The sequence below is a fragment of the Saccostrea cucullata genome, unplaced genomic scaffold (assembly GCF_032062105.1).
Source record: "Saccostrea cucullata isolate Sc308-1 unplaced genomic scaffold, CSIRO_AGI_Scuc_v1 ctg8895, whole genome shotgun sequence".
Classification (NCBI taxonomy): Eukaryota; Metazoa; Mollusca; class Bivalvia; order Ostreida; family Ostreidae; genus Saccostrea; species Saccostrea cuccullata.
Genome location: NW_026926308.1, coordinates 1 through 26,743, shown reverse-complemented (window position 1 = coordinate 26,743; position 26,743 = coordinate 1). Strand labels below are relative to the sequence as shown.

General features: G+C 35.9%; 2 protein-coding genes across 2 annotated transcripts; both read right to left on the bottom strand.

Moving 5' to 3' along the window:
- Positions 1 to 7,925: 7,925 nt before the first annotated feature.
- Positions 7,926 to 16,362, bottom strand: LOC134271347 (uncharacterized). Its single transcript, XM_062753566.1, has 3 exons — positions 15,756 to 16,362; positions 8,990 to 9,176; positions 7,926 to 8,159 (listed from the first exon to the last, which is right to left on the bottom strand). Exons 1-3 carry the CDS (start codon positions 16,216 to 16,218, stop codon positions 8,006 to 8,008), a joined length of 804 nt encoding a protein of 267 aa, XP_062609550.1. The 5' UTR covers positions 16,219 to 16,362; the 3' UTR covers positions 7,926 to 8,005.
- Positions 16,363 to 25,547: 9,185 nt separating this feature from the next.
- On the bottom strand, positions 25,548 to 26,737 carry LOC134271346 (uncharacterized). The gene is made up of 3 exons (XM_062753565.1): positions 26,467 to 26,737; positions 26,111 to 26,297; positions 25,548 to 25,701 (listed from the first exon to the last, which is right to left on the bottom strand). The coding sequence occupies exons 1-3, from the start codon at positions 26,648 to 26,650 to the stop codon at positions 25,548 to 25,550; spliced, it is 525 nt and encodes a 174-aa protein (XP_062609549.1). The 5' UTR covers positions 26,651 to 26,737.
- Between the last annotated feature and the right edge of the window lie 6 nt (positions 26,738 to 26,743).

The following is a 26,743-nucleotide window of genomic DNA, read 5'->3' as shown; positions in this document are numbered from 1 at the left end:
CATATGGTTATAACTGGTGAAAAAGTCCATGTTTTCTTGTGGCCGGGAAACCCAAAATATGTGTCTGATCAAAAAGTAAAATAGGAGGTGCACAATGGCAATATGTAATAAAGATTCTGTGAAAGTTTCATCAAATTTCATTCAGTGGTATGAGAGGAGTTACGGATAAGAGATGGGTACCCCAAAGCGTAACAGACGGACGGACGGACGGACAGACGGACGGACGGACGTACAGACGGACGGACGGACGGACGGACGGAAATCCCGATCACTATATACCCTCCCGCTTTTCAAGCGGGGGGTATAATAAGAAGTGCTATATAGATGGTCCATAATACTTGTTATAAATTACCCTGCCTTTAGTTGATAAGGGAGCTAGATGGTATTTACTAGAGAAAATCTCAAATTGACTCGCCAACTTCAATATATCCATACCCCCGCTTGAAAAGCAGGGGTGTTTATAGTGTGGTGGTGTTCCTCCATCTGTCTAGCTGTACGTCCGTCCGTCTGTTACGCTTTATGGTACCCATCTCTTATCCGCAACTCCTCTTATACCACTGAGTGAAATTTAATGAAACTTTCACAGAATCTTTATTACATATTGTCATTGTGCACCTCCTATCTTACTTTTTAATCCGACACATACTTTGGGTTTCCCGGCCACACAAAACATGGACTTTGCCATTATAACCATATTGGAGGCGGGGGTATCATTTAGTGAGATTGCTCAGAGTACCTCTAGTTACATGTACATAGTGCCATTGTGCACCTCCTTTTTTACTTTTTGATGGGGCACATATTTCGAGTTTTTCATAGCAAAACACCGACACTGCCATTCTTTCTATAATATTAAGAGGTAGTCCGCCGAAAAACCAGGCAGGGTTGCATTAATAGGCGGCACATCGAATGTGACGAATATTTGAAATTTTATTGAAAACAATATCAATGTAGTCCAAATGGAATAATGTAATCGAAGATTTGTTTTAAAATTGCTTATTTAGTAAAATATCCTTTTGTTTCGTGTTCTTGAATTCCCCTATATAACCTTTGAATTTAGGTCAGAAACAAAGAACTGTAATTTCCAATACTTATTTAACAGGACTATAATTCACGCTGAACTATATCTAGAAATATTTTGTCTTTCAGTTTCAAAAATAAAATTGGTGGGCAAAACACTTTTGATAGTAGTTTTCTGTCAAAATATAGAGACGTTTTTATGAAATTTTGCGATGTAAGAGTTATCTCCCGTGGCATCGGTAAATCTGCTAAACACCTTACTATCGAAATCCTAGTGAAATATTTAGAATATATACACAAAATAAAATTATTTAACAAAAAATTACTACTTTATTTTCAAAATAGAATTCATTTTCGCCTTTAAACGTAAGATTGGCAGTATTATTTCCATTGATGTATCAGTGACGTCATACACCTGACTAATATTGCGTCACAATTAAATAGTTACAAGTTTTCCAAAAGAAGTTTGTAAATTCTTTGCATAAAGGCGCAAATAAAACGATTAAAAATAAATAATTTCTCTTTTTCTGTTTAATTACTTTTCAGAGTGCATTATCCTACATGTTAAATAATCATATATTTTTATATAAAATGTATTTATTTCACGGGCGACGTCTCTGCTCAGTCTGATTAAAATCAAACCTTCACTAGCTCCTTTTTATTTTGTTTGTCGAGTGTAGGACCTTCATGCGACAAACAAAATAAAAAGGAGCTAGTGAAGAGATTTTATTTTCTTCTGATTATCAAGGAAAGATGAATACTAGTATTTAGATTTACGCAACATTTAATTCAAGTCAACGGAGTTGAGATGTTTATTTCATGATATTTGTACATCCGCGGTACGATTTAAAATATTATATTAAAAAAGTGAAAAATAAGATTTAAAAAATATTTATTGAGGAAAATTACTGTTGAACTCCCCACTTCAATTTGCCACTAAAACGGAAGATTTCATGGGCGTATTTTTTGTTTTTGTTTGGTCTTTTTTTTTTGGGTTCAATTCGGTGATTGAAACAATCACATACTCACATTCAATATGAAGTTAAAAAATGTGACCATGTTGGCCAATTCTAAAATTTTTCCGATTAATGAAAGTTTTTTTTTAATGTGCCGCCTTAAAATTGCCCCCCCCCCCCATCCCCACCCATCCCGTCCCGGCTTTTTGCTTGCGATTTATAGGCTCTTAAATGATGATACTATATATGAAATAACTTATTTTTTTTATAAATATAAAACTAAATTTTATAAGATGAAAATATTGGGGAAACGGCTTTTATAGATGACAGGTTTAAAAAATTTGGATAAGGCCGAGACTGTGCACATTTAAATATTTTCTGCATTTAGGTACGTGCAAGTATATTTTCGCCAATGATAGAATTTAACTCTTTAATTCACGGGAGAATTAAAAAAAAAAACTTTAGTTGGAAATAAGATATTTAATAAAGATAAGCTGTTTACTCTCAGTTGTACAAATACTTGTTGTTTTTTTTTAATACCGAGTATCAAGAAATCGAACAGATGTTATACATGATTGTAATCTTCATGTACGTAAAACATGTAAAAGACATTAGTATTTTAAATACATTGTATAAACATTTGAATCCATGGATAAAATAGTTTTAAAACAGTTGACTAACTGAACAGAAATAAAAGACAAGCATATTTTTTTCTGATACATTAAATGCAGAAAATTTCTAGTTTTACGGTAAAAACCGATCCCGATTGAAATAAAACCGATCCCGATTGAAAATAATGCAAAATGTGTAAAGTTATAAAACTTAAGACAACTGCCACCCATAAGACATGTAAAAAATAAATCAAGTAATTTTTTGGCCATATTACAACAAAAGAGCCAAATTTAACTTTACAATTATAGTATTTCCTTCTTTATATAATTCCGGTCGGGATAAGGTTTAATTGTGAAAAATTGTAAAACATAGGTAAATTTGACTCCTTTTTTTTCTCTCAATATACGGGTGCCCACTGATTTTATTGAGTGACTCAAAAGTTTGTACTTTGTATTCATAATAACATGAGAAAAAAAATCTGTCATTGAAATGTATTGGGTTTTATAACGTAATGAAAATTGGATAATGAATTCAAAAAGTTACTTGCTAAACTCAATTTTGGACCACATATTTTTTTCTAAAGAAATATAAATTGGAGTCTTATTCATTACTAAAATTAAAGATAAGTGTCTATGGTATAAATAATATTGATAGACACATTCAGGTTTTGCGTATCTGGTACATATAAAACAAAATAAAAACGTGGTTGTTTTTTTTTACCCCATGTTGACCTTTTTGCACTTAAAATTGAACACTTACCAAAAATAGGACTAGTGGAGCACTAAAATTTCTTTTGATGTTGTCATGTGTAAACACTTCCTTTAAAAAGTCTCTATGCAAAAAATAATAAAAATCCATGACATTCGATGTGCCACCCATTGCCTGATTTTCAGTGGACTACCTCTTAAAGGGATACCTATCTTATCAGCTGCTTCTCCTATACCACAGAATAAAATTTAATTATAATTAAATATAATTATACAGATCTTTTATTATATGATGCAATTGTCCACCTCTTATTTTACTTTGATCTGACATTTATTTATTTCGGGTCTCTCAGAGCAAAGCATAAACTTTGCCATTATAATCATTTTAGAGGCGAGGTATCACATTTAGTTAGCTCAGTGCTCACAGTACCTCTAGTTTCTAATTGCTTTTATTTATCTCGTAGAATGATCGTCACCTATAAACCTGCAACAAAGCAGATTGGTTCGTGTAGCACTGATTGGTTCATGGAACCCATTTATATCATCATTTAATGCATTAATGTATAACGTAATAGATTGAAATAATTCAAAACTATTCCTGGTTTATTTATTGAGGCAGGTTAAATTCTTCAATCCTTTGGATTGTAAGAGTTCGTCAGCACCCACCATTCGAACCCCAATACTATAAAGTGTTTAAAAAAGTATGTAAAAGGTCAAGGCCACAATGTCAGTAACCCTTGAACCAAATGTAAAAAGATCCAAAGACATGAATTGTGACAGAAAGACAAGCAAACAAACAGACAGAGAGACGACAGGAAAAGTTATCCCGAAAGAAAATGATCTGCAGTCAGTACAAAAACTCGGTAAAGTATCGAGATAGTAACAATCTCATAATGTCATTACTTTTTAAATGTGAAGGAACTGAATTATATAGATCTGTTTTTAGAGAAAAAATATTATTATTTATACTGGGAAATATTTTTGTTTCGATGTTGGAGGGGGAAAGGGCCAATTTGCATTTTCATCATTTTACTATTCGTGAAGAAGGAAAAAGAGGAAAATGAATATTGATTTAATGCAACAAATTTATTTATGCAACCACCAGAATTAATCATTTATATACAAAAGAAGGTACATGTATATGATCTTATGAAAATGAGATCTTGTCGTGGTCAAATTGAAATATGTAAATTATATGAACGACATTAACCCAAGGCAAAAATACATTTCATTTAATTGTACTAAAAACTTATTAAATATCTTTGCGTCATATGTTCATCGTAGTTTTTTTTTTCTTGTTGTCGTTCTTGTTGGTGTTGGAGCTTTTTGGGGGAGTTTGTTTGGCTTTTTTGTATATTTTTTTTGGGGGGGGGGGTGTTATTTATTTATTTTTTTTTTATATTCAGGAATATTTAACAGATAACGCAAAACAGACACTATTTCCTATTCATACGATAAATTCATTGTGTGTTTGCACAATGAAAAATCTTTAAAAACTAAAATACTGAAAATTTAATAATCTTACCTTTTATACTGTTGGTAGCATCCTTGGCATTTGAAGAACTTATTCTGGATAATTCCCCAATTTTCTTCTTCACATCAGCTATATTTCTATCTCTTGCAGTTTTTTCATTCAACAAAACAGTGACTTTATTGGATAAGTTTACGTTTATTTTTTTCAGGGAAATGGTTTCATTCTTTAATTCTTCAAACTTGACCTTCAGATTATTGAATTCTTTCTCTCGTGCCTGGTTCTCACTCTCCAGTTTTCTCTCATCTTTCTGGAGATTCTGTAGGTCTCTCCTCATTGACATCCGTATTAACGTCTCCTGATTTAGTAATTGTCGTAACATGTCGGAATTCCTTGGTATGGGGTGTGCATTATCAATGGTCAGAGTCTGGTTTAGAATCAAAGCAGCGGTGGACAACTGGATAAATACATTCAGAACAACTACAAGAACAGTCATTGTATAGTTATTGTTAATGTACTGGTCAAATATTACCATATGTGTTGTTTTCTAAAAACTTGTGCAATGCGTGATGATGGATATTTTTCCTATTTATATGATGGGTTTTTCACACGAAATGCAGCGCTTTTAGCTTTAATTTTGTGTCATCTGCTACATACTTGCGCAGTAAATGTTTTTAGTCTGTCGCATGGTATACCAAATCATTACTTTTTGTATAAGATTTCAAAATGCATTAAAGATAAAACACATTTTTTAAACTATGCTTTCGAATCCTTTATTTTAACCTACGTTTCATTGCAAAACAGTGATTACACAGTACATGAAGTGTAGACTTGTCTTGTTTTTAAAAAAAGTTTTTTTTTAATATTATATTAATTAAGATGCAAATTATGTAAATGTTTTATTACTTTAAGTTTGTAAACTCTTAGTTGAAAACATACTCACGTATCGTACCCTACATTGACCCTCGTGAAGACCAAAGAAGTTTTCTTTATGTTGTCAGGTTAGTAAATTTACCTCAACCCAATAAGATCAGAATTATTATATCCAAATTTAAAATTAATGATAGGTGGTAATATTTTGTATTTTTAGAGGTTTTTTTCTCGTAAAAGAAGCAAAAAATACTAGGAATACTTTTTATTTGAAAGCAAATATAATCTCTAGTATTGAAGACATAAAAATTTCCATATCAGTAAGATAGTACAATCCACTCATTACAAAAGTTGTGTCCCTTTGCGGGGTCGACCAAAAGGTCAAAATGGAAAGAAACAACATTAATATTTTCTCCTCTTTAAAGAATAAGCTACCAAACATTTGGGCGGGCTATGATGAATACACTGTGTTTAATTTGTTTTCTGTTGTTACGTGGGTAGTCCCACCATAGGGCAATCAGGGTACACTAGCAACGATTTTTTTTCATAGTCAAATGACAAAGTCACAAACCTGAAAACTACAAAGGCTACTGTGAGGATTCTATGGGTTTTTCCCCAAAGATGGCGGCCACATTATTTTAATCAATGTTATTCTTGTCGCTCTTGCATATGCATCGCAACTATTTTTCGAGTTTTATGGCACGGAGCCTTCTACTTTTTTGTTAAAATAAATACTGACAAGAAGCCGATGGGCCACATCGCTCACCTGAGAAGCTTTGACCATTCTGCTCTTTACTAGATTTCCCCCTTGTAATACATATTGTGACCCACCCAACTCCACTGATCATAATTTAGAGAATTTGAAATCTACACTATCCCAGGATGTTTCCACATAAGATTCAGCTTTTCTGGCCCACTGGTTTTTGAGAAGATTTTTAAATATTTCTTCTATATCTTTCCATGTGAAACTGGGATTTCCTATTGTGGTTCCGCCCTACCCCGGGGGTCATGATTTTAACAATTTAATGTTTTCACTACCCAAGGATGCTTTCACATAAGTTTCAGCTTTTCTGGCCCAGTGGTTCTTGAGAAGAAGATTTTTTAATGACCCCACCCTATTTTTGTCTTTTCTTGATTATCTCCCCTTGTGAAGGGACTTGGCCCTTCATTTTAATAATTTAAATTCCCCTTTACCCAAGGATGCTTTTTACCAAGTTTGGTCAAATTTGGCCCAGTGGTTCTTGAGAAGAAGTCGAAAATGTGAAAAGTTTACAGACGGACGGACAGCTAGACGAACAGACGGACGGACAACGGACAAAATGTGATCAGAAAAGCTCACTTGAGCCTTCGGTTCAGGTGAGCTAACAAGTTTAAATATCATGCCGTCTTCTGACAAGGCATTAATATTGACATCATACTCCCCCACATGCTCATAATTTGGGCAGATATAAAAAGATATCTGAAAACACGTTCAAATGATACAAATATTTTATTCGATCTATGGATTGATTAAATGTGTGTTGTTTAACGTCCACCACTTGCCGGGGGAGAGCTACAAATTTTCTCCTACACTCGGAACTCAGGGCCATTGAGCAGGAATCTCACTGAATTGTGGAGACTGGTCCTTCGGATGAGACCGTATGAACCGATGTCCCGTGTCGCAGTTAGTGCTGGTACGAAAAAAATCCCTATCTGCTCAATGGCCCTGAGTGCCGAGTAAAGGACAAAATTTGAGCATTAAAAAATACTATTAATGATATTATATGTTACCTCTTGCATCCTTATTTTATGGTGACTCATAATTACCCAGTATTATGCAATAAAAACAAAACTATTTTACACAAGTTAACATGGGATTGTAAAACATGATACATTGAGGAAAATTATCATTATAAGCATTGCATCATATGATTAAGCTGCAGAACTGAAGCGTTATTTATTCTTTTATGTTATCTTTAACCATAACACTACAGATCCCGTAATGCAAAGAAAGTGCAATTTACGGCGCAGTGTTGGATATGTACAGTATATCGCCACTTTCCAGCATTCGTTAATAAACTACTTTAATTTCTTCTTTAGACTAGGCATATTTTTGAACGAAACTGAATATATTTTTCATCTTCTCATCTTTTAAAGTCGTCTCTACAGACCAATAAACTCGCTTCACTACACATGTGTTTATGATAAAGCGATAGTTTGTTGTCCGTTTCAATTACAACATTGGTAACTGCAATGCATACCATTAGTCCTCCCCCACCCCCAAAAATGCAAATAGCTAGCAATTCTCATTTATCATGTATCCAACAAGTAAAGCCTAATAAAATGTCACAAAAGTTTTGTTGGCGGAGACCCAAAGAATTTCAGTGTGTTAATTAAAATCTACAGCAACAAAAATTCGGCCCGCAATACTGTCCCGAGCAAGCACCCGGATGGTAGCGGTACATGAGTCGATTAAACTTTCCCGGAGCACCTGGTTTAATCTTCTTATCCCCATCATAAAAGTGGAAAGACATGAAACATGTTGCCCTGTCAAAAAAATCATACAATGTTAGTGACTGGGCAGAAATTAATCCACCGTATGAAAAATTAAAATAAATAATTTTAAATAATAATCATGTATACATATACTAAAATTTTCGAGCTGAAAACTAAAGACTGAAAAAAAGCAACGTTTATCTTTTTAACTTGACACAAAACTTCACATAGTAACTACTAACTTTTGTTTTAGAAGGAAATGTCTACGCATATATAATGTACGGTAACTTTAAAACGGTCAACATGGTGTATATTTTTACAATCTAATTAAAATTAGATGTTAGATCCGCTCGCATACTCACTACGTGTAGCGAGTATGCAAGCGGATCTAACATCTAATTTTAATTAGATTGATATTTTTACATATTACTGATGGAGCTGCTTGTACACATGTAATATTTCAATACTTTAAAACTGATTTTTCTTTAAAATGCTGAAAATTCTTTTACATATAAACCATACAAGAAAAAAAAACTTTAGAAAGATTATTTCAAAGAAAACATTTTCTCGAGAACTTTTTTTTCAAGCATTTGTTTTTCGAGTCAGTCAGTGCATAATTATGGACAAATATCTATTTCAATTATGTTGGACACAGTAGGGGTGACTTAGAAAAGCCTTGATAACTTGTGTTGATAAATCAAATAATGCAACAATATTGAGATAAAGGGATGTTAACCTATAAAACTTCTTGACTTCCAAATTTCTAACAACTATAAACTGTGTAATCCGGTATATGAGCAACTTATAATTGAAAGCTTTGGCAATGATCAACTGATTTTAAGAATTTTAAAGTTATTATTATTGGTGAGCATATACTCAACTCTTTGGAGCCCTCATTCACTCTAGCTTTCATCTGGGGTGTGGCTGCTTTACAAACTGTATCGCAGGAAGGAGCCTCATTCGAACACGTTCTTCTCACAGCTGCCACGTGACCCGAAGTCTCGCTTTGTCCTGCACAAGCTGATTGTACAAGTAGGTCAGGATAACCAGATAACTGATATCGGACATCTGAAAGGACAACATTGCATTAAACTAAAAGGATAACATATGTGCATAATTGTGTCTCCTGATACATGTCCATGAATGCTATTTAGACACAAGGGCAACGCAAAGCGGAGCATCCCCTCGTAAAAAGCAGAAGTAGAGTAGAATTAGAATGTATACGTACATTAGTGATCTTTTCCCCCTTTAGTCTAAAATATACAAATATTGACTGGAGTTTAGGGCAACATTGATTATGTTAGCCTCCTCCGCATGCCCGACGCAAAGCTAATATATTCAATATTGCCCGAAAACAAAGGAAATAATTTTTTGTTGTATGAAATACAAAGCAATAAACTAGTATCATTTAAAAAAAAAAAAAAATTATCTGGAACTTAATTGACTGCATGTATATTACAAAGTGCTAGTGAATCACGCCTTGATTGCGCGTGTTTCTTGGTTGTTCTCTAGTGATGTGTTTTAAGAGTTAATCACCACCATTCATTATACCCGCACTTTCTAAAGAAAGTTCGGGTATATTGTTGTTACTCATGTCCGTCCGTCCGTCCGTCTGTCACACTTTTCTTCCCTAACTCCTCCTACATTTTACACAGTAGCTTAATCATCTTTTGGGAGATGGTTGGTGGTGTCATGTAGATGTGCAGTAAAGTTTTGGAATTTTGATTTTGCCCCGGGGGGTCAAATGGGGGTCGAAAATCACGTTTTTTGTGCAAAAAGTCCCGTCTTCCCTGAACTCCTTCTACATTTTACTCAGCAGCCTAATCACCTTTTGGGGGATGATTGGTGGTCATGTAGATGTGCAGTAAGGTTTCGGAATTTTGATTTTGCCCCGGGGGTCAAATGGTGGTCAAAAAATGACGTTTTCTATGCAAAAACCCCATCTTCTCTGAACTCCTCTTACATTTTACTCAGCAGCCTAATCGTCTTTTGGGGGATGATTGGTGGTGTCATGTACATGTGCAGTAAGGTTTCAGAATTTTGATTTTGTCCCAGGGGGTCAAATGGGGGTCGAAAAATGATGTTTTTTATGCAAAAAGCCCCGTCTTCCCTGAACTCCTTCTACATTTTACACAGTAGCCTAATCATCTTTTGGGAGATGGTTGGTGGTGTCAGGTAGATGTGCAGTAAGGTTTCGGAATTTAGATTTTGTCCAAGGGGGATCAAATGGGGGTCGAAAAATAACGTTTTTTATACAAAAGGCCCCGTTTTCCCTCAACTCCTCTTACATTTTACTCAGCAGCCTAATCACCTTTTGGGAGATGGTTGGTGGTGTCATGTACATGTGCAGTAAGGTTTCTGAATTTTGATTTTGCCCCAGGGGGTCAAATGGGGGTCGAAAAATGATGTTTTTTATGCAAAAAGCCCCGTCTTCCCTGAACTCCTCTTACATTTTACACAGTAGCCTATAATCATCTTTTGGGAGATGGTTGGTGGTGTCAAATAAGCAGTAAAAATTTAAATTTATATTTTATGGGGGGTCAAGAAATAATGTTTTTTATGCAAAAAGCCCTGTTTTCCCTGAACTCCTCTTACATTTTACTCAGCAGCCTAATCATCTTTTGGAGATGGTTGGTGGGGTCATGTAACATGTGCAGTAAGGTTTCGGCGCAAATATCGTTTTAATTTGGGGGGTAAATAAAGTATAATATGATAAAAGCCCCGTCTTCTTGAACTTTTCTTACATTTTACTCAGCAGCCTTATCACCTTTTGGGAGATGGTTGGTGGTGTCATGTAAATGTGCAGTAAGGTTTCTGAATTTTGATTTTGCCCCAGGGGTTTCAAATGAAGTTAAATAGAACGTTTTTTATGCAAAAAGCCCCGTCTTCCCTGAACTTGTCTACATTTTACACAGTAGCCTAATCATCTTTGGGAGATGGTTGGTGGTGTCATGTAGATTTGCAGTAAGGTTTAGGAATTTAGATTTTGCCCCGGGGGGTCAAATGGGGGAAAAAAATGTTTTTTATGCAAAAAGCCCTGTTTTCCCTGAACTCCTCTTACATTTTACTCAGCAGCCTAATCATCTTTTGGGAGATGGTTGGTGGGGTCATGTAGATGTGCAGTAAGGTTTCGGAATTTTGATTTTGCCCTGGGGGGTCAAATGGGGATCGAAAAATGATCTTTTTTATGCTAAAAGCCCCGTCTTCTCTTAACTTTTCTTACATTTTACTCAGCAGCCTTATCACCTTTTGGGAGATGGTTGGTGGTGTCATGTAAATGTGCAGTAAGGTTTCTGAATTTTGATTTTGCCCCAGGGGTTTAAATGGGGGTCAAAAAATGACGTTTTTTATGCAAAAAGCCCCGTCTTCCCTGAACTTCTCCTACATTTTACACAGTAGCCTAATCATCTTTTGGGAGATGGTTGGTGGTGTCAGGTAGATGTGCAGTAAGGTTTCTGAATTTAGATTTTGCCCCGGGGGGTCAAATGGGAGTCGAAAAATAACGTTCTTTATGCAAAAAGCCCTGTTTTCACTGAACTCCTCTTACATTTTACTCAGCAGCCTAATCATCTTTTGGGAGATGGTTGGTGGGGTCATGTAGATGTGCAGTAAGGTTTCGGAATTTTGATTTTGCCCTGGGGGGTCAAATGGGGATCGAAAAATGATCTTTTTTATGCTAAAAGCCCCGTCTTCTCTGAACTTTTCTTACATTTTACTCAGCAGCCTAATCATCTTTTGGGAGATGGTTGGTGGTGTCATGTAAATGTGCAGTAAGGTTTCGGAATTTTGATTTTGCCCCAGGGGTTTAAATGGGGGTCAAAAAATGACGTTTTTTTATGCAAAAAGCCCCGTCTTCCCTGAACTTCTCCTACATTTTACACAGTAGCTTAATCATCTTTTGGGAGATGGTTGGTGGTGTCATGTAGATGTGCAGTAAGGTTTCGGAATGTTGATTTTGGCCCAGGGGGTCAAATGGGGGTCGAAAAATGAAGTTTTTTGTGCAAAAAGCCCTGTCTTCCCTGAAGTCTTCCTTAATGTTCCTCAGAAGCCTAATCATCTTTTAGGAGAGTTAAATATTTTGAAAATTATGTAAAACATCAACGTCAAGGGGTAAAAAAGCATCGCATGCTGGGAAACACCTTGAATTCTTATGAGTAATTAATGTACATGTCAAATGTGAGAGTCATATCTCATCTCAATCAAAAGTTATAAGCAAATGCAACATTTTTGAAAAGTAGGTTAGGCTTGACCGCTTCAAGGTCAAGGTCACAGAGTAAAAGTCATGATTTATTTGGAAAGGTCTTATCACAGGTAATAATATACATGCATTATGATATGAATGCCCTAACTTTTCTCTTTCAAAATGATGAATTTATAACAATTTAATTTTTTTGCAAGTAGGTCAAACTTCTAGGTCACATGTAAAAAAAAAAAAAAACCATGCCATTCTCACAGGTAAATACTAATACATAAGTTTAATATGAATGTCTCTTCTCATTCAGTAGATATGACTGTGATGACCAAGGTTAAATTTATTGAGACAGATGGACAGTCTGACATACAAATGTACATATTTCTATATAAATTGGGTAAAATTGGCCCAGTGGTTCTAGAGAAGTTAAAAATGTAAAAAGTTTTCAGACAAACAGATGGACGATACGTCACGACAGACGTTATATGCTAAGGAAACCAGAAAAGCTCAAATGAGTGTTTTGAAAGGGTTACAATATGGTTGCAGTATTTGAAAAGCTGTTTTTTTCATGCAGAGATATGCATGACCAACATATTCATGTTTTATATTTTCTTTAGTAATTTGTTTGTTTGTTGTGAATACATCTCTCTTGGGAATTTTTCCCTCATATGGAGACACCACCAAATAATAATGAAGACAAGGTGTGTTTGTGAAACACTGATGTCCCTGTATGGAACCCTATGGTGAAGGTTGAAGTTTCTCAAATATATGTCAAACTCAAAGGTCAAGGTCAAAGGGTTCAAATTGTTAGTATCAGAAGAAAGTCTTGTCACAAGGAATGCACATGTGAAATAAAGAAATCCCTAGTAATTCCTGTTCAAAAGTTAATTGCCAAGGTTAATATTTTTTAAGTGGTTCAAACTCTAGGGTCAAGGTCAAACATATTTATACCTGTTGACAGTTCACAATGAATACACATGTTAAGCATTAAAGCCCTAGCACCTACTGATCAAAATTTAGGCCAAGTTTAAAGTTTGGTATTTTTCTTGTAAAAATGTGTATCCTAGGTCAAGCGATCAGAGGTAAAAATTAATGGTACCCAAATAAAAGGTCTTAATTGTCACAAGAAATAAACCTATAAAATGTGGAAGCCATTTGTATAGCCCATCCCACTTAAAACTTATGGGCAAGGTTATAATTTAGACAGACATAATATAAACACAAGAAACAAAATATGTATAATTAGTCAAATGGAAAAAAATATACTATTTAATTGGAATCACAAAATAGATTGTTATTTCAGGGACAGGGAGTGGGTAGGGAGATTGGAATCCCCCCATCCCCCCCCCCCCTGGAATTTGCTTTGTTATTTAAACAAGACTATATACTGAAGCAAATAAAAAATGACTTTGGACATCTAGCTCCCCCTAACTTAGAAAAACATTGACCACACTATCATTGTTTTTATTTTGTTTATTTGTTTTCAGTTTTTTTTCTCCTGCTTGTCAGGAAATTCTGGGCTGGAATTTTTTGACTGAGATGTGAACCCCCCTCCCTACTCCTGAAAAAAAATTCTGGATCCGCACCAGTATTGGCAGTAACTGAATGTCACATCGACAACGGGAGATAACTTCACAATATGAAATTCGTCTAGTGTGGCATGCGATGATCTTCGACCCTTTTTGAACTTTAACCTAATCGTTTGGGTTTATTTTACCCCCCACTATAATTAAACTTGTACTTACCGACTGCCATAGGTCTCGTCAACTTCATGAAATATAAATCCAATTATAACACAAAATGCAATGCACACCAGACTGCAGCCATGTACTAATTCCATTTGGCACACCTCGGCCGATTCCGTCACCTTATCAGATGAAGTGGGAATCGGCCGAGGTGTGCCAAATGGTGTTTAATCTAAAAATATGATAATGGTACGCCATACAACGTGATTTGGGCTTTTTTGCTCCGACTTCGGCAGCTCGTTTCAATAAATACAGGCTGAAATAAATTATCTGCCCGCCTCAACTTTTTCCTTTGAACATCCCTTAAAGTGTCTATCACTATAAAACTTTCCTTTCTTACCTTTAAAATGTTTAAATCCAGTAAAATATAAAGTTGTTTATTTTTCCTGACAGCATAATGGCTGTTTGCTATTCATTTAAACCTTCGCTGCTGAAGAGTTCCACAATAATCTGTTTCCAATAATTCATACTATAGATCATTCTTATAAGAAATAGTAGTAGTACGAATTATTGGAAACAGATTATTGTGGAACTCTTCAGCAGCGAAGGTTTAAATGAATAGCAAACAGCCATTATGCTGTCAGGAAAAATAAACAACTTTATATTTTACTGGATTTAAACATTTTAAAGGTAAGAAAGGAAAGTTTTATAGTGATAGACACTTTAAGGGATGTTCAAAGGAAAAAGTTGAGGCGGGCAGATAATTTATTTCAGCCTGTATTTATTGAAACGAGCTGCCGAAGTCGGAGCAAAAAAGCCCGAATCACGTTGTATGGGACTAGTCTGAGATGGGTAGTAGACGTCAGTCCAAATTTTCAGTCTCTACCCATCTCGCTGAGATTATGATAATGGGTGATGCAACGTGATGTGATGTAGAAATTTACATGTTAACATGTATAGTACAAGAACAAATTTTAAATTAATTCATAACAAACGATGTTTTAACAAAACTTTTCCATCTAGCCTATTCCAAAAAGTATGTGCTGTGTGATTGTAGTGTCAAGGGGGGGGGGGGGATTAGTAAATTTAAAAAGGTCCTATTATGAGCAAAACATTTATCAAAATCTAATTTACATCATTAATAGAATTCAAACTGGTATATAATGAATGAAGCATGTAAAGGTTCTGAGTTATAGGTCACAGGGTCTGAGAATTTCATACTCAATTTGATGAATACATGTAAATTATAGAATTATTTTGACTTTTTCCTTGCAAAGCCGCCCAGTATGTAGGAGCGTGTATTTAGAGGCAAACACCTTAGTGCGGGTATTACTGTCTCATGACAGCATCTAGTTAATTACAGTAGGTAAACTGATCTAAAGCCCAAAGCTATAAAGAATTTTTAAAATTCGGTTCATGATTAAGTTGATGACAGCATCAGTCCTCGTATCGAACAGTTCTCCAGGTATGAGTTGTGACATACAGACAAAACAGGTGATAAATCACTGGTTAATCATACAGGTAGTAACCATCTCAAATATCGAGATTTTAATGAAAATGGCCTATCGCAGAAAAGTATTTTATTTTATTGTACTTCATAAAATAAAATATTTTGTGCCATATGTCCATAATGGGTTTTATTTGTAATATTTATAAATTTTTAACTGATGAGGTTAAATAAAGAGACACTACTTTCAGTTCCTTATGATAAATTCATTGCGTGTGAACACTCAAAAAATCTTTAAAAACAAAAATAATAAGTGAATTTACCTCTTAAATTGTTGATAACATCATGGACCGGTAAAGAACTTAATTTGGATAACTCCTCAATTTTCCTCACTATATCAGTTATATTTCCATCTCTTGCCGTGATCATTTTCTCAGTTTTGTCTTTTTCATTCAACAAATCAGTGACTTCATTAGTTAAGTTCACATTCAGTTTTTTCAGGGAAATGGTTTCATTCTTTAATTCTTCAAACTTGACCTTCAGATTATTGAATTCTTTCTCTCGTACCTGGTTCTCCCTCTCCAGTGTTGTCTGATCTTTCTGGAGATTCTGTAGATCTTTCCTCATTGACATCCGTATTAACGTCTCTTGATTTAGTAATTGTCGTATTATGTCGGAATTCCTTGGTATGAGGTGTTCATTATCAGTGGTCAGAGACTGGTTTAGAATCAAGGCAGCGGTGGACAACTGGATAAATACATTCAGAACTACTACAAGAACAGCCATTGTATATATCTAATAGAAATGTACTGATCAAGTTATGCCAAATAACCCGTTATGTTTTGTGTTTGACAAAAACTTGCACAATGTGTGCACGTGATGATAGATATTCTTCCTATGCAGTGCTTGTCGCTTTTTTTGCGTCATTTGCTGAATAATTGGCGCAACAGGTGCCCTTAAATCTGCCGCTTAGTATACCGAGCAATGACTTTAAAATGTTCAAAAAACAATTTTGACGAATAAGCATAAATTTTTCTTAACCTATGATTGCGAATCCATGCATCGTCAAATGAAAAACTGGAAAATGTAAACAAGAAGTTAGAATAAAAGGCAGAAATTTAAATAAAAGTATTAAACACAAGAGACCCATGGAACACATCGCTCACCTGAGTACTTTGGTTAGTTCAGTATTTTATTAGTGGTATCAACCTATCCCCAAAGGAAAGGAGGCATGATTCGAACAAACTTGAATCTACAATGAACAGCAACTAGGTATGTTATCATATTTCTTTGACAAATCATGGCTTTAGAAGTTTTGAAAAAAAGTTTTGTTCCTATTAGTTTTATCTTTTAATCGTGGCCCCACCCTACCCCCCGGGGGTCATGATTGGAACAACTTGAATTTGAAGGCGCTTACAATCATGACTCTGCTGTAGATGAGAAGATTTTTCCTATGTATTTCTATGGAATATTTGATGATTCATTGTGGCTCAACCCCCGGCATACTGATTATATTCCACAAACATAAGTTTCAATTTCCTGACCCAGTGCTTCAGTAGGAGAAGATTTTTAAAGATTATCACAAACAAGTTGATGAAACAAGAATATCAGCAGTCTCGTTTAACGTCATCCTTTTGTAAGTTCTATGGTCGATACAATAACCTTCTCAGCAAATACAATTATTTTTTTTAGTCAAATGCTGATTGACGTTTTTCATACCAATTGTTAATCCATTATTTATACAGAATTGACGACGGATTTTTCCGTTATATCCGATAATGTTAAGGATCACACGGCGGGCCAGCAGGGGATGCTCACTCCTCTGTGGAACCTGATCCCACCTCTTATGTTTCCAAGGTCTGTGTTTGCTCTGCTCCTAATTTGTATTGTTTATATGGATTTTTGGAACATAAATACTAGTACTGTTCGTTATCTCCATATATTTCATTAATAACATTTGTACATATGTTCTTTAAAGATTTTAAATATGTAATGAAACAAAAAATCATATTGGATTGAAATGCCCTTGAATCGTCCAATCGTATCATTTGATAATTAGCCAATCAACGTTTACATTACAACCAATCAGAGTCCGCAAATTATTAACCAATCATTAGTAAGTAGAAACAGTATAAATATAGACACCCATGAAGTATTTGGTGACTTGGTCGTTACTCATCGTTCGAGTAACACCTCCTGGACTAGGTTCTTGGGCTGTGTCGGGAAACAACAGAATTGTTAGTTAAACCACTCAGCTCAGGAACCTAGTTCCGTAATAGTGTGTCTCAGTGACTATAGTGTCTTGGTGACTTAAAATAGTGTCTTGGTGACTTTTAATAAAAGGTGTCTTAATGACTTTTAGGGTGTTTTTTTTAGGTAGTTGCAGACTGTGGCGGGAAACAACAGGATTGTTGGTTAAACCACTCAGTCTGCAACTACAGTGTTATAACTTCATATTTGATTATTTGCTTGATCGTTAGTGATTCAATTGTGGTTGATTCTTTTCTTATAATTCGTTGTCGTTAAGTTCATATTTGTTTGCTAATCATTTATCCAGATAGGACCGAGGAAAAAGTATATACACATAGTGAATTTCAATCAGTTTCTTGTTATAGTGTCATCTTTGTTGAAGTTTGTTTGATTCATATTATAAACGTGATACTTAGGAAGGAATCCTAAGCGGACCTATTAAATAATTATTTGTACTTTGTAAAAACGATACAAATTTGGTGGCAGCGGTTTTAGGAATATTACGTTTATATACTTTGTATCATTTGTTGGGCTATTCTTTGTTTTCATTTTGTGGGCATATAGTAAAACATGGCTGACAAGGACATTACCGACATTGACAAAGAAATAACAATCATAGAGCAAAAGTTACAAGAGTTGAAAAATGACAGTTTAAGCATTCACAACGCTGGTTTAGCCAAGGATACAAGTGCTAATAAGACAAGTACCCCAGATGTTCGATCAGTTACGAAATCAAAAGATTCAGGTTTTGCATCAAGCAGATTTTCAGATATAGACTTTCACGGTGATGTTAAACCGAAAAAGAATCCCATAGGAAAAGTTTCTTGGGAAGATGAAATGTTGTTTGGTACAAGTAGTGTTCCTTCCGATGAGGGCAAAAGACCTGGTTATTTAATGTCAACACCAGTCTCTGGAAGTGCAACAGAGTCAAACATTACTAATCGCCGAAAGGATCGTCGCTTTAGTAGACAGGATACAGAGACCGATATCATAACGGCAACAGAGAAGAAACCACAGACTCATATAAAACCTGCAACATTTGATGGTTCGGGATCCTGGTTAGATTATCGTTCCCATTTTGATGCATGCGCCATGTTGAACAAGTGGACGGAACTAGAGAAAGGTTTATATTTAGCAGTTTCCTTAAGAGGGCAGGCTTAAGGTGTACTGGGGAATTTGCCTAACACACACAAGCATGACTATGTCTTACTTTTGAATGCATTAGAGGAGAGATTTGCACCATCGAATCAAAATGACTTGTATAGGACCCAGCTGCAAGAACGCCGACAACGAGCAACGGAAACTTTACCAGAATTGGGACAATCTATAAGAAGACTCACAAGCTTGGCATACCCAACGGCGCCAAGAGATGTGCAAGAAACACTGGCAAAAGAACAGTTTATTGATGCCCTCCTAGATGCTGACATGAGATTGAGAATAAAACAAGCAAGGCCATTAAACCTCAATGATGCTATTCGACATGCTGTCGAATTGGAAGCATTTGTTAAATCTGATCGTAAAATATTCGAAAAACAAACCCACTTACGACCAATGCAGTCAGAGAAAACTGAGGGAAACAAGAAAACCATATCTGATCAGATCAGCACAAGTATATTGGTAGAGCTAAAGGATGAAATAAGAAAACTTCGTAAGGAAGTTAATGACATGAAAGCATAGAATTCCCAGGATGTTGTATACAAAAAGAAACCTGGAGCTACCAGCAACAGACGCTGCTATTTGTGTAGATCTCCAAATCATTTCCGATATGACTGTCCACAAGGTTATAGAACTCAACAAAACGCAGCAGCACAAAAGAAATATTCATATAATACAAATAAACATCCTGTACAAAACACATTCAAATGCATCACGTCTTACAAAGCTCAAGTTGGTGTAAACCAGAATGACCCTGAGGCTGGAATGTACGTGAAAGCTACCATACAGGGAATTGAAGCGAATTTGCTTGTTGACACGGGAGCAACACTATCAGTAATGTCAAGTAAAGTTTATGAGGCTATACAAAACAAACCAGTTTTGTACAAAACCGATCAAATAGTCTCTTCCGCATGTGGAACCGACTTAAATGTGAAAGGAAAAACTAGCATTTGCATTAATCCGGGTGAGAGTTTTTATAGCCAAGATGTCATCGTAGCAGATTTTTCTCTTGATGGAGTAATTGGACTTGACTTTATGAAGAAATACAATTGTACAATAGACATAGTTAATGGGTATTTGAAGGTAAACGACAAAGTTTACGAAGTTGATTTCTTCGGCAAAATCGGTTGCTTTAGAATTAACTCCAAAGAGATGATTGTTGTTCCTGCCAGAGGTGAAATAGTGACTTATTGCAAAGTCTCAATGCCGTCAAAATCCTACGACATGAAAGAAGTTTTAGGTATGATAGAACCATCGGAGAAGTTCCTGAAATCAGGAAAAGCATTAATAGCAAGATCAGTTGGATATGTAAAAGATGGAGAAATACCAGTCTGAATGATGAATCCATCCCATGAACGTCAAACAGTGTATCCAGGAACATTTATTGCAAATATGAGTTCAGTTGACAATGTTTTTGAATCAACATCTACTATAAATAAGCCATGCAAAGATCTGCCATCTCATCTGCAGGATCTGTTTGAGAGATCTAAAGTTAATCTAAACGGTGGTGAAATACCCAAATTACAGAAGTTTTTGGCTAGGTATGCAGATATATTTGCGAGGTCAGACAGAGACTTGGGACGTACTTCACTGGTTAAACACACGATTGATACCAAGGATGCACGCCCACTGAAAGAACCTCCTAGAAGAATTCCGCATCATCTACAGGACGAGATGAACAAACAACTAGATGACATGCTTGACAGGAAAATCATAGAGAAATCGAATAGCCCATGGGCATCAGGAGTCGTTTTGGCCAAAAAGAAAGATGGTTCTCTGCGATTTTGTGTGGATTACAGGCGTTTAAATGCAGCTACAGTCAAAGACGCCTACCCACTTGCACGCATCGACGACTCGTTAAACAGTCTTGCCGGAGCAAAGTGGTTCTCAACCCTTGACTTGTGCTCCGGGTATTGGCAAGTTAACATGGATGACTCAGATAAACTAAAAACGGCATTTGCAACTAAACGTGGTTTATACCATTTTAATGTTATGCCGTTTGGCCTTTGCAATGTCCCGGCAACCTTCGAAAGGCTAATGGAAACTGTTTTGAGTGGCTTGCAATGGCAAATATGTTTGATGTACCTAGATGACATCATTGTTATCGGAACATCGTTTACCAACATGTTAGAAAATCTTGTAACACAGGTATTTGATAGATTGTCATCTGCAAACCTGAAACTGAAAGCAAGAAAGTGTCACTTGTTTCATAAGACTGTTGAATTTCTCGGACATGTGGTATCAGAGGAAGGTGTAAGCACAGATCCTTCAAAGATTTCTGCAGTACAAAATTTGTCTGTGCCTACTAATCTAACAGAGGTAAAAAGCTTTTTAGGTCTTTGCAGCTACTACAGACGTTTTATACACAACTTCGCAGCAAAGGCAAAGCCACTGAACAAATTGACTGAGAAGGGAGCAAATTTCAAATGGACAGATGATTGTCAAGCATCCTTTGACTCACTTCGACATGCACTTATCTCCGCACCAATTCTTGCCCATCCTGACTTTACACAGTCATTTATTTTGGATACAGATGCTAGTGACGTAGCAGTAGGGGCAGTTCTTTCACAGACACAAAACGGAGTAGAAAGAGTGATTGCTTTTGGAAGCAGAACCTTATCAAAAGCAGAACGGAAATATTGCGTCACAAAGAAGGAGCTGTTGGCTGTTGTCTACTTTACAAAGTATTACAAACACTACTTGTATGGCAAACAGTTTTTAGTCAGAACAGATCACATGCAGTTCTTTGAAATGGCTAATGAACATCAAGAATCCAGAAGGCCAGCTTGCTCGATGGTTTGAATCACTGAGTAATTTTCAAATGACCATTGAACACAGACCAGGGAATAAACATGCAAATGCCGATGCCCTCAGCCGTTTACCTTGCAGAAAAGCATGCTGTACATCTTCTGAAAATATAGTTAATGCTTTAAGTAGTGTTGCACCTCAGGACAAGTTGTCTTTAAAAGCCAAACAAAACGATGACAGAGACATTAATCAACTGATCAAATGGGTTGAAAAAGGTGTAAAGCCGGAGTCATCAGAGATTTCTGGTCATAGCAACTTCATAAAGTCTCTATGTTCTCAGTGGGATGCTCTGGTATTAGAAGATGGAATGCTCTTCCGAAAGAAAAAGCACGAAAATGACAAAGTTTCTTTGCAAGCTATTGTGCCATACAGTGAAAGACGAACAGTATTAGGACAGTTCCATGATGAAAGGACTTCTGCACATCTTGGGATAAAGAAAACATTGGCGAAGATAAAATGCAAATACTATTGGCCAGGATTGCAGAAAGATGTTAAATTGTACATTGCTGGTTGTGAAAAATGCCAAAGGCGAAAATCACCAAATACTACTAAACGTGCCCCGATGCAAGTTGTCACTTGCGGCGCACCAATGGAACGTATTGCTACAGATATATTAGGCGAACTTCCCATGTCCAATAATGGTAACCGATATATACTAGTCGTATCGGATTACTTTACTAAATGGACAGAAAGTTTTCCTATGGCTAATATGGAAGCCGCAACTGTAGCTAAGGTGATAGTTGAAGAAGTCATAGCCCGTTTTGGAGTGCCTGGAACTATTCACTCCGATCAAGGAGTCCAGTTTGAAAGCAATCTTTTTACAGAAATGTGCCGGCTTTTGAATATTAAGAAAACACACACCACCCCGTACCACCCCCAATCGCACGGGATGGTTGAAAGATTCAACAAAACTCTGGCTACCATGTTATCAGCCTATGTCAATGAGCACCATACGGATTGGGACGAACATCTCCCATACGTAATGATGGCATACAGAGCAGCAGTCCACGAATCAACGGGTGCAACTCCAAACAAAATGATGTTAGGAAGAGAGGTCGCTACCTTTGGATATCGTATACGAGGTCCATTCTGAAATTAAGAGAATTCCACAGAATAGATGGGTTTGGGAGCTACAAGAAAAATTAGAAGAAGCACGCGCAGTTGTCAGGGAAATGACAAAGGAGAGTATAGAACGACAGAAGTGGTACCATGATAGAAAATTAAACTGGCAGTCATTTAAGCCAGGTGACAGAGTTTACGTTTACTTCCCAAAACGTAAGGCTGGTACATCTCCCAAATTTACATCGTATTGGCATGGGCCATTTGAAATTATTGAGAAATGTTCCAATGTTACTTATAGAGTAAACTGTGGATACAGAGGAACAAATCAAGTCATTCATACTGACAGGATAAGGCTAATGAAAGACCAAATCCTAACATCAGAGCCTTTGCAAGCGAATAACATTGCAGAAAATACAATGTCTGATTCCTCTGAAGACATTAATGAAGATGCTGAGGAAACATATGAAAAGGAGAGTTTTCAGGCAGATGACAAACGAAAGAGAAGCAGACCAGCCTACCTTAGTGATTATGTCTCTTTCTGAAAATGTAAATAAAAATGCGTTTGGTAGGAGATACTACTGCAGTTTTAAAGTTCAATGTTTTTAACCTTATTGTACTCTTATTTACCTATGCGAGGACGCATACTTTTTTCCGAAGGCGTGGGTAATGTAATGAAACAAAAAATCATATTGGATTGAAATGCCCTTGAATCGTCCAATCGTATCATTTGATAATTAGCCAATCAACGTTTACATTACAACCAATCAGTGTTCGTAAATTATTAACCAATCATCAGTAAGTAGAAACAGTATAAATACAGACACCCATGAAGTATTTGGTTACTTGGTCGTTACTCATCGTTCGAGTAACACCTCCTGGATTAGGTTCTTGGGCTGTGTCGGGAAACAACAGAATTGTTAGTTAAACCACTCAGCTCAGGAACCTAGTTCCTTAATAGTGTGTCTCAGTGACTATAGTGTCTTGGTGACTTAAAATAGTGTCTTGGTGACTTTTAATAAAAGGTGTCTCAGTGACTTTTAGGGTGTTTTTTTAGGTAGTTGCAGACTGTGTCGGGAAACAACAGGATTGTTGGTTAAACCACTCAGTCTGCAACTACAGTGTTATAACTTCATATTTGATTATTTGCTTGATCGTTAGTGATTCAATTGTGGTTGATTCTTTTCTTATAATTCGTTGTCGTTAAGTTCATATTTGTTTGCTAATCATTTATCCAGATAGGACCGAGGAAAAAGTATATACACATAGTGAATTTCAATCAGTTTCTTGTCATAGTGTTATCTTTGTTGAAGTTTGTTTGATTCATATTATAAACATGATACTTAGGAAGGAATCCTAAGCGGACCTATTAAATAATTATTTGTACTTTGTAAAAACGTTACAAATATACGTATGATGATGGTATAGCATTAATCTTTATATGTTACCATTTATATTTTTTTTAACATTTCATAGATATCATGGAATTTATAACAGAATCAACTTTTCTCTGACTAAAAATTATTTCTGGCAGCAAATCAAACGATTTTTCAGCAAGAGCATTTCAAAGCAATCTTGGTCATTACAACTTATCTAGTGAATAAACAAAAACAAAATAGTTGATATTGTTGTGACTTCTAATCAAAGATTCGCAATATACTGCCATACGGGGGCATCGTTGTTTAACATCTGACTTTCTAAGAGTACTGCAATTTTTTTCACTGTAAATGTAATTACCCGAGGGTTTCTGCATTTTTTTTTCACTGTAAGTGAAATTGTCCATGTGTATGAACTCCTGTAGAATACCATTTTTGCCTTGACATCACCTTGAAGTGATAATCAAAATAAATTATGCTGCATCTCTTGATACACATTTCTCCTTCAAGGGACATCAATTGTACAAGTATCGTTTTAGTTTATTATACCCCCGCTCGAAAAGCAGGAGGGTATATACATGTAGTAATCGGTATATCCGTCCGTCTGTCTGTTACGCTTTGGGGTACCCATTTGCAACTCCTCTCATATCATTGAAGGAAATTTTAGGAAACTTTCACATAACCTTTATTACATATTGCCATTGTGCACCTCCTATTTTACTTTTTGATCTGACATATATTTTGGATTTTCCAGAGCAAAACATGGACACTGCCATTATATCATATGGGAGGCGGGGGTATCATTTAGTGAGCTCATTGCTCACAGTACCTCTAGTTTGTTTATTAAATGTAATTACCATATTTTTACATTATAATTTATTCCATCTACGGACTGTCCATTCATCAGACAAGCTACTTATAAAAGTAGATCATATCAATCATACATTATTATACCCCCCGCTTGAAAAGCGGGAGGGTATATAGTAATTGGTATGTCCATCCGTCTGTCTGTCGGTACGTCCGTCCTGTTACGCTTTTGGGTTCTGTTACGCTTTTGGGTACCCATCTCTTATCCTCAACTCCTCTTATACCACTGAGTGAAATTTAATGAAACTTTCACAGAATCTTTATAACATATTGCCAGTGTGACCTCCGTGACCTCCTATTTTGCTTTTTGATCCGACACATATTTTGGGTTTCCCGGCCACAGGAAAACATGGACTTTGCCATATGGGAGGCGGGGGGGTATCATTTAGTTAGCTCATTGCTCATAATACCTCAATTGTTATTCATATTTTCCATTTCCCAGTGTTCAAGTCTCAAGAACTACACTGTACAATCCTTTCTTTTTAATGCATAAAGTATTATAGTATTCATCAATTGTTTGTTTATAAGGTTAACAGAACAATTTACAAAAAAATGAACCATGTACTTCTGAAGTCAAAATGTCAATAATAAAATCATGTTTCACAGAGTACAGCAGCAAAAATTCGGACCACAGAACTGTTTCGAGCAGGCACTGGAGTCGTAGCGGTACATTATCCTGTTGACCTTCCCGGGTACACCAGGTACAAGGTTTCCATTCAATCCATAGAAATGAAAGGTCTGAACACACTGTGCTCTGTTAAAAGGGAGGAAAATATTTCTATTTTGAGATGAATCTCTTGAATCTATTTAATTTTCATACTAATAAGTTTATGGTTAAAAGCTATAATTAAAGATAGCTACAATATTACTAATATTGAACTCTTAGGTGTTTATTTTACGATGTCTCATGATTTAATTGTGACATAAAAACACCAGAGTCTCAACACACTTATTTTGTAAGAAAGTTAGATTACATGGAGTGTATAAACCTGGCAAATTAAAAAAAATTACCACAATACATTGCAACAATGATGAAAAAATTACGTTCATTTATAATTGAAATATTTTTCACTTCTTTTTATAAAGAATGGAATCCCTTTAGTAGGGATGAAATTATTTTTTTAAAAGACTAATAATTTAGAGTGATTTTAGAGTGACTTAACTGTTTTCCTCCCTGATTTCCCATCTTTGCTTTCATCTGTGAGGTGGCCTCTCTACAGACCACGTCACAGGAGGAAGCTCCATTCGAACACGTTCTTCTGACGGCCGAAACAAATCCACCTCGATAGCTTGCTGCACATGCGGCCTGGACCACAATGTCCGGATAGGCTGAGATCTCACTGTGCACACCTGACAAAGCCAAAAAAGTGTTCAAATTCAAATAGATACTGCTTTAAAGAAAGTTTAAAAGCCAAATAAGATAAAAATATATAAAAATGTATTCTCCCCGTCATGATATTTTTTTACATTCTATATAATTATGAAATGTTTCTAAAACAAAAACAAAATAAAATTATACCTGCAATTTGGGACAACAAATTCGATACATTTATTGGGCCGACTTTCTGGGTCAGATTTGTGGTGAGTTCCTGAATCTTCTCCTCTAGGCTTTTTATTTTGTTGTCTCTTGCCTCGTCGGTCTTCTCTTCTTCCTGTTCATCTCTCAATAACGCAATAAATTGACTGGTCAGGTTTGTGTCCATTTGCTTCAGAGACTCCGCTTCACTGGCGAGTCCTTCAACTCTCAACTTCAAATCGTTCAGGCTTTTTCCTTTTCCCTGGCTCTCAGCTTCAGC